At 59.3% G+C, this 8738-nt stretch overlaps 1 protein-coding gene across 2 annotated transcripts; it reads left to right on the forward strand.

Moving 5' to 3' along the window:
- Positions 1–242: 242 nt before the first annotated feature.
- Positions 243–2703, forward strand: LOC139008301 (tryptase beta-2-like). 2 transcript variants are annotated; one of them, XM_070411609.1, is made up of 6 exons: positions 243–286; positions 488–548; positions 706–877; positions 995–1260; positions 2155–2318; positions 2388–2703. In XM_070411609.1, exons 2-6 carry the CDS (start codon positions 488–490, stop codon positions 2550–2552), a joined length of 828 nt encoding a protein of 275 aa, XP_070267710.1. In that variant the 5' UTR covers positions 243–286; the 3' UTR covers positions 2553–2703. The 2 variants fall into 2 exon arrangements, with proteins under 2 accessions (XP_070267710.1, XP_070267709.1); XM_070411608.1 differs by having other exon boundaries at positions 282–375.
- Positions 2704–8738: the final 6035 nt, after the last annotated feature.

The raw sequence follows: 8738 nt of genomic DNA on the forward strand, positions 1-8738 counted from the left end.
CATCTGCCTGTCCCTCACTGATGATACTCAGATCCCAAGATAACAAGATACCGTGGTGATTAGCAGAACTGCTCAGATAACACCCAGATGCAGACGTTGTCCGCCATCCAAGATAACCTGGGCACAAGAGCAGGGTTCTGGGTCTGAATCATCCACTTCCTCCACTCTGGATTGGAGGATCGAGCAAACGCTCCTCTGCCCCACCCCCCCACCCATCCCCCCTGATCTGGAAGGATAAATGGGGAGGGGAGAGTGGGCTGGGCAATAGCAGCAGGGACCAGTCAAGGTAAGCACCCCCACCAGACCCCACCATCTGGGGTTCGTGCACTGAGTAGCTGAGCCTCACATCTGGAGCAGCAGGACCTCAGACTCCAGGTCTGAACTGACCCCTCATCTAGGGTCCTCGACTCCATCTGCACCCACACCCTCCAGACCCCCGCTTGGCTCAGCCCCCCTGGGTCAGGCAGCCCCTCCTGGCTCCTTCCAGATGCTGAGTCTGCTGGTGCTGGCACTGCCCCTCCTGCTGAGCCTGGGCCACGGGGCCCCTGGTGAGTCCTGATCCTGCTCAGCCCTGTCCCTGTCCCTGTCCCTGCCCCTCACCCCACTGGCTCCACCATGGGTGGTGGGCTCACAGAAGCCCAGGTTTGTGTGGGCTCAGAGGCCGGGCTGTGTCCTGTTCTGCCCTGAGGGTGTTTCCTGCCCCAGCCCCAAGGCAGGACCTGGAGAGAGTGGGCATCGTGGGGGGGCAGGAGGCCCCTGAAGGCAAGTGGCCCTGGCAGGTGAGCCTGAGACTCAAACTCCATTACTGGATGCACTTCTGCGGGGGCTCCCTCATCCACCCCCAGTGGGTGCTGACCGCCGCGCACTGCCTGGGACCGTGAGTGTCCATGGGGCCTGATGGGTGGGCGTGGGGGTGGGCCTGGGCTTCATCCGCACTCCCTCCTGGGTGAACAGGAGGCTGCTCAGTCCCCTGAGTAGGTGCCCTTCCCTCCAGGGAAAAGACAGATCCCGCAGACCTGAGGGTGCAGCTGCGGGAGCAGCACCTCTATTACCGGGACAAGCTGCTGCCCATCAACCGGATCATCGTGCACCCCAAGTACTATGCCATCCAGGAGGGGTTTGACATCGCCCTGATGGAGCTGCAGGACCCTGTGAACACCTCCTGCAACGTCCAGCTGGTCGCTCTGCCCCCTGCCTCGGAGTCCTTCCCCCCGGGGACCCCGTGCTGGGTGACAGGCTGGGGTGATGTGGACAATGGAGGTGAGTGTCAGGTAGAGTTGGGGGGCTTAGGCGGTGGTGGTGGTGGTGGTGGGGTGGGGAACGGTCACACCCATGACTGAGCTCTGGGGTTCCCTTTTGGAGATGGTTCTGATGGGCCAGCTCAGGGAGTGGGAGTTTGGTGAGTCTGGCAGGGGAGAGCTGGCAGAGGCAGGGTGTACCAAGAGCAGGGACTTGGTGCCTGGGCAAGGAAGTCACTTAGCGCCTCTGAGCCTCAGCTTCCCCTGGCACGAAAGGGCATAGTCACAGTTGGTATTTCATGGACGGGATATAGGAAGAGAGAAAGCACACACATAAGGGGCCCTTATTAATCAGGGAAAGCGAACCGTGCCCGCTCCTGCAGGCTGGCCTGCATCTTCTCCCCGCGCCCCCCGCAAGGAGCCCGAAGCAGGAGCCAGGGTGCAGTTGGATGAGCTCGGTCTGACCCCTCCAGCACCATCATCTTGTCTCCCTTGATCCACAACTCAGAGCAAAGCCTTAGGGACACTGAGCATGAGCAGGTGCCCTGCGGGAGGCACGTCCTCTGGGCCCCTCACAAGGAACCGGATGTGTCATCGCCCAAGCGCCCCTGGAGACACAGCCTCCAGCCCCGAAAACTGAGTCCTGGGGTGAGGGCCGGCCTGGAGGCCGAGCTGGGAGGAACCGGGCCTGGCTCCCGCCCCTTCCCTTCCCAACAGGGGCGTAAGTGAGGTCAAGGTCGCAGGCCCAGCCTTGGGGGAGAAGGCGGTGGGTCAGCCCTGCATGTGCCTGGGCTCAGCCCTGGCCCCAAGGAGGCAGCGGCACCCCTGCAGCCAGCCCCGCCCCTGCGCCATCCCATGGCAGGTTGGCTAAGCTGCCCAGCCCAGCCTGCCTCATCCTTCTCCTCTCACCGCACAGTACCCCTCCCACCGCCGTACCCCCTGAAGGAGGTGGAGGTCCCCATCGTGGAAAACAGCCTTTGTGACTCGGAATACCACACGGGCCTGTACACGGGGGACAACGTCCGGATTGTCAAGGACAACGTGATCTGTGCCGGGAACCAGAAGAGTGACTCCTGCCAGGTGGGCCCGTGTCCTCCCCCAAGTCCCCCCCCATCCACCTCTCCAGCCACTGACCCCTCTCCTCCCCAGGGCGACTCTGGAGGGCCCCTGGTCTGCAAGGTCAACGGCACTTGGCTGCAGGCGGGTGTGGTCAGCTGGGGTGATGGCTGTGCCCAGCCCCACAGGCCCGGCATCTACACCCGCGTCACCTACTACCTGGACTGGATCCACCAGTACGTCCCCAAGGAGCCCTGAGCCCGTCCCTCAGGCTGCGACCCAGCCCCCTCCTGTCCCCGACCACTGCTTCCTGCCCAGCTGGCTGCCCTTTCCACCTGCCCTGCCCCCTGCCCTGAGCTCCCCCAGCCCAGGGAGTGGGTGGTGGGCACTGCCCCTCATTAAAGTGTGTGAAGAGCACCTGTGGTTGTGGCCGTGTGTCCAGCTGTGGGCGTCACTGAGGGGGAGGGAGGGCTCCAGAGGCAGCCACACAGCCACTGTGTGTCACTGTGGGGACCCCTGGCCCTGAGCACTGGGCATTGCTGTGGGGACACCCCCTCCCCAGCCCCTGGTGCCTGGGGTTGTGTCTCCTTGGGGAGCGGTCATGTGTATTCAGGTCACATAAAGCAACACATAACATTGAAAAGCTAATTCTTGCCCAGCCAGCGCAGCTTAGTAGTTGAGTGCAGACCTATGAACCGGGAGGTCACGGTTCACGGTTTGATTCCTGGTCAGGGCACATGCCCGGGTTGAGGGTTCAGTCCCCAGAAGGAGGCGTGCAGGAGGCAGCGATGGGTGATTCTCTCCCGTCATGGATGTCTCTCTCTCTCTCCTCCCTGAAATCAATAAAAACATTTTTAAAAAGATAATTCTAGGGGCACCCAGGTGCCCAGCAACGGGATCACAATAGACCCCTGGCCCCACACCCTGGGGCCTCCGACCACACAGTGCCCTGCCCTCCCTCCCAGCACCGTCCTCAGCTCTCAGGCCGTACTGAGCTCGCACATGTGGACGCCGTGCGGCTGCCTAAGTGTCACAGGTGCAGGCGGGTGGAGTGAGGCTGGAGCCTCCGTCACACCGAACACCACGCGGTGCCGTCCTTCGCGGCTGCGTGTGGGGAGGACACCATTTCTCCCCGTCAGCGTGTCGGCTCCCAGCGACCCTGCGTCCAGGCTGCTACAGGGGACAGAGGTGCCCGGTCAGGGTCTCAGGACCAGGGCGGCTGTCCCTGTGAGCACATCCCGCATGTCTGTGCCTGTGCCAGCGAGGGAGCCGGGCCTGAGGTCTGAGCACCTCCTTTCCTGGGAGCCAGACGCCTCCCCACAGCCATGGGGCCAGGCCTGTCACCCTCCAACGCCCCATTCGGGGGTGGGGGGGCGGTGCATCTCACTGAGTTTTAATCAGCATTTTATGGGTTTTGGTGTGGGAACCCCTTTCACATTGGCGCCCCCTGGGCAGGAGAGGGGACAGGGGTTGCCTGCAACACTGACGGACCCAGGCCCACGGCCAGTGCTTCCACCTCTGGGATGTGCGGCCACCAAGCGAGCTTCCTGTCACCGCTCAGGCCCCGGGGCCGCTGGTTTGTGCATCCGGCTGCTGTGCGTTCAGCTTGTCTCCTGGGCACAGCGTCCCATGACCGAGCTCCCTGCCCACGGCGCAGACTTGGCAGGTCCGCGTGGGAGGGCCTCTGCCCACACCCTGAGCCTCCCCGCTGTGGACACCGTGGTGGGGAGCGCTAGCCCCCTCATTTCCTTTCATCTTAATCATCTTATTGCAGCCAAGATACTGTCCTTCCTTGATGTGAAGGCAGAGATGGACCGGCCACCACCCCCTCCCTCCCTCTCTCCGCCCCACACTCTTGGGGCTGCTGCTGCGGTTGGCAGGCTGAGCTCCCTGGATTGTGCACCTTGCACAAGCGCATTTACACTTTTCTCAGTGTGGGCTGTGCTGGGGACACTGAGGGACAGGGGCTCCTTGGTGGAGGGTGCAAGGAAGGAAGGGTACATGGTGGGGCCGTGGGGCTGAGACCCCCACACTGGTGGAGCAGGGAGGAGGCCGGGCACCCACTTCCCTTATCTGGCCCTGGGATCTGGAGGAGCTCAGCCAGCGGCAGTGACAGATAAAGTGAGTGTGGGCTTATCAGGGAGGGTCAAGCGGGCCTTCTGTTGGGCCAGGGGGGCTGCGGGGGGGTGGGGGGGAACAGTGCTTCCTGTGTGCCCACATGGGTCCTCCTTAGGGGCCCCGTGCAGGGTCACGTTCACTGGCTGCTGGTGACCCGCTCCCCAGGTCCAGGCGAGGGTGGCACTCTGGGGTACGCCACCCCTCCTGGAAAATGGGCACAGAAACGAGTCCTGTCAGTCATCGAGGGGACCGCACCCATGGTGATTGGAGTCCTGGGGAGTGGGGTTCCTGCAGGAAACCATGTATGCGGCGCCGGTGGAATGAGTGGGGTCTCAGTGCTGGAGGCAATTGAACTAAAACAGGTGAAGGCCTGAAGGCCCATCATATGGGGTCCAGGGAAGGCCCTGGGGGTTCAGGAGGCAGAGGACTGGGTCCCTCCAGGCCTGCCCCACCCCACCCTGGGCAGCATCCGGCCCCCAGGGCCTGGGAGGGCCGGCCTGGCTCCAGCCCCACTCCCCTGAGCTGGACAGAAAGGGCAGTTTCCCCTTTCCCGAGGGTCACCTCCTATGTGTGTGGCTGTCAGCGGTTCACGCAGGCCCTGCACCCAGAGGTGGTGCCGCTCGCATCCGTGTTCACCAGAGCAGACGTGGCTCAAGCACTTCTGAGGTGAGGCGCTGGACCGGGTGCTGGCGGGAAGGAGACCAGTCTGTTCCCGGAGCAGCTCGGTCCTGGTGGGTCATCAGGCAGCCTGCCCCCGTGCCTCAGTTTCCACACATCTCAGAGAGGACTCTCCCATCGGGACTGTGACTTGGAGCTAGGCAGGGAGCTGGGGGTTGGGACCGGAAAGTCTTCGCCCTTCCCAGAGGCCCCTAATCAGCTCGGTCATCAGGCCCTGGCCAGACAGAGGACTGTTTGGGAGGGCTGCCCGTACCTGGGCAGCGGGTGCTGTGCCCGGCTGATCTTGGTGGATTTCACAGGACCTGAGGATGGGATGGGGATGGGGACTGTAGGGAGGGCGGGGGGAGGGGAGAGTCAGGTCACAGGGCCTGAGCTGTCTCTGTGGGTTCAAGTTGGGCCTTGAGCTGGGACCCTCTGCGGAACCCCAAGACCAGGCTCCTGGAGGACAGAGGAGCCAGTGTGCCCACAGGAACTGTGGGGACCTTCCAGGAGGGGGCAGCACTGACCACCACCTTTGTCCAGGTGAGGAGAATAGGCTCAGGTTTGCAGCCAGGATGTCTGGGGTGATGATTGGTGCTGCTGTGGTCTTTTTATCCCCCCAAATATTTTTTATTGGTTTCAAAGAGGAAGGGAGAGAGAGATAGAAACATCAATGATGAGAGAGAATAATGGATTGGCTGCCGCCTGCATGCTCCCCACTGGAGATCGAGTCCACAACCCCGGCGTGTGCCCTGACAGGGAATTGAACCCTGGACTCTTCGTTCATAGGTCGACCCTCAACCCCTGAGCCATGCCGGCCAGGCCTGCTGTGGCCTCAATAGTACGTAAGAAGAATAGAGCCACCGTTGTTTAGTGATTATTCACCTAACTATAGATAAGAAGTTTCCTTACAGACCAGGGAAACTGGAGGGTGAAACAAGGCTGTAAAAAGATAAGATGCCTCGGTGGGTCAGTTACTCAGAAAAGAAATACATTTTGAGAACAGACCATGGACAGGACACGCTTTGATTTGGTGGCTGTGCCTGGACCCTGACCGCCCCGGGAGTTTGCTTCAGGAACGCTGACCATTCTCCGGTCCCAGGAACGGGCTGAGCTGTGTGTAACAGCATAGAAGGTTGGCCTCCTTGTTATGGGACTTTGAGCTCCCGGAGGACGGAATGCAGACCCTGCCCTCCCCTCTCCCTGTTACACGTGCAGCTGCACGTAGCTAGCTTCTCCCTCGTGTGTATATAACCAGCCAACTGGCGAGGGGGTCAGAGTAGAATTTCCAGGGTGACTGGCTGCTCTCCCCACACTGCCGGCATCATTGGAATAAACACTCATATATGATTCAACCAGTCTCTGCTGAATTTGGCTCCAGTGGTGACAGGCGGCCTCGGACCCATTGTGTCCAGTTTCCGTCTGACTGTGCGCCCCTGAGACAGCCACTCGCTGCCTGGACTGTAGGCTCCATGTGGGGCAAATGGAGGTGATAAGCCCTCACTTCAGGGTGTGCAACAAGGAGCAGTTGGGGCCTGACCTCAGCTCCTCCTCCATCCTCCCTCACTCCTGGGTCTTTCCTGCCCCTTCCCCAGCTGGAGGATGCTGGGATGTTGTATCATTGGACTATGGTGGTGGTTATGTGACTGTATGCATTGGTCCAACTCAAATTGTGGGCTTAAAATCGGCTCAATTTAATTATGTGCTCATGCAAGATAAAGTGAATTTAAAATTTTTCATCATGGGAGTCTTTTCTTTTTTGTTTTTAATCCTCACCCGTTGAAATGCTTATTGATTTTAGAGAGAGGGGGAGGAAGAGAGAGACATCGATGTGAGAGAGAACATCGGTTGCCTTCTGTACATGCACAGACCGGGAATTGAACCTGCAACCTTTCGGTACACAGGACAATGCTCCAACCAACTGAGCCACACTGGCCAGGGCGAGAAGTCTTTTCTTAAAAATATTTGTCTTGAAAGATCTGAGCATCAACCCATTTTCCTGCCAGAAAAACAGTAATTCACTGTGGCCAAGCTTTGGAGCACACAGATCTTTAGCTAATGAGTATTAACGAAGCCTGTGGTTATTATTCCCAGCTGAGCGATCCCAGGCCTGCGAGCAAAATCTCTCTAAACCTCACAGCAGGTTGCATCTATACACGGCTGCTCCTTGGGAGTGTACCCGATGGCTGTCTGCATACATAGGGTCTGAGGGGTGCGACACCTTCAGATGGTGGGTGTCCCTTCCTCCTTCCTCATTTCTGGACCTTTACTCCTGGGCTGGCCTTCTGGAACCTTGGCTACACCCAGGAGAAATCCTCCAGGGGCCTAAGCCATCCCCATCTGTTCCCTCTGGATTGCTCCGGGGTCTCTCCCAGCCCCAGCCCCACCCCCACCAGCCCTTCTCATCTCCCCTTCCTTCCGGCCCATGGCCAGCTCATAATAGCAGTTTGCTCCCAGGGAGGGTGTGGCTAAGACCCCGGGAGACAACTCATGTGCCCCAAGGCTCCATTCAGTGCCTACCCTGCACCCCAGTCAAGAGGGGTGACCAACCTGCTATAAACAGGGTGAGCTTGACAGGAACCCAACCAGGTAAGGGTAGCCAACTGCAAAGTTGGAATCAAGGTATAGTTAACCACATATTGTATATAAGCAATGGCTAAGCCTCCTTCAGGAAGGCGGGCCCGTGAATGTGAATCCTGTCTCCTTTAATTGTTGCAAGTAAATCAAACTACCTAACTTCAACCACGCCTCCTTATTGAGGAGAACACCCCATGATGAGCCCCTGTGGTTTGGTAATGCTTGCATTAATGGGAGATGAATGGGCGCTGGGGTGGAGGTGGGGGGAAGGTACTTTCCTGAGGCCACACAGATGACAGGGGAAGCAGGGGGTGGGGGTTCTCAGGATCCATACAGTCCCTCCCTTCAGAGCCTGCGTTGAGCCTCTGCCCCCTGGTGGCCAGTGCACTGCCACAGCCAACCTCCCTCAGTCCCTCCCCCTGGCCAGCTAGCCCGATCAATCGATCAATCAATCGGCCCCAATCATCAGCCAGGCCGAGGGACCCCACCCGTGCACGAATTCGAGCACTGGGCCTCTAGTTAAACCGTAATCATGAAAATGCACCATGTGTAGAAGGGGGGACAAATGCCATGACACTTCTGGAAGGGACCATATTAGGAACAAGACTCCTACCCAACCTGAAGTCAGAGGCAGAATCTGGTGCTACGAAGTTCAAAAACTGGGGTCACGTAAAATCCTGGGAACTGACTGACCGGGGCAACCACTCACTTATGAGTCAGCCCACGTCCACTAGGATGTGTGCTTTCACTTCCTTCACAGTGGCTGTCTGTGAGAACTGCAGCCAGGGGAGGCATCCAGCCACTCAAGCCCTGAGCCTGTCTCCAGGAACCCATGTCCTCACTTTTTCTCTACCTGATTAAAACTTGCTTTCGCTCTCACTCAGACTGCTTCCTGAATTCTTTCCTGCGCAAGTCAAGAGCCTGGAGGTGGGGACCAGGCCAGGCCAGGGCCAGCCCCCAGCCCTGAACCAGTTCGAGGACATTCTTCCATGGCAAGCCAGCCAGGAAGTCTTCACTTTTTTCTGTGTTGGTCCCTTTTCCTATCACTTTTGTTGATGGGAGTAAGTCTCCTGCCTGAGAGAGTAAGTCCAT

This window comes from Myotis yumanensis, unplaced genomic scaffold (genome assembly GCF_028538775.1).
Source record: "Myotis yumanensis isolate MYYU_CA2020_CCGP unplaced genomic scaffold, mMyoYum1.0.hap1 SCAF_4, whole genome shotgun sequence".
NCBI classification, from domain to species: domain Eukaryota; kingdom Metazoa; phylum Chordata; class Mammalia; order Chiroptera; family Vespertilionidae; genus Myotis; species Myotis yumanensis.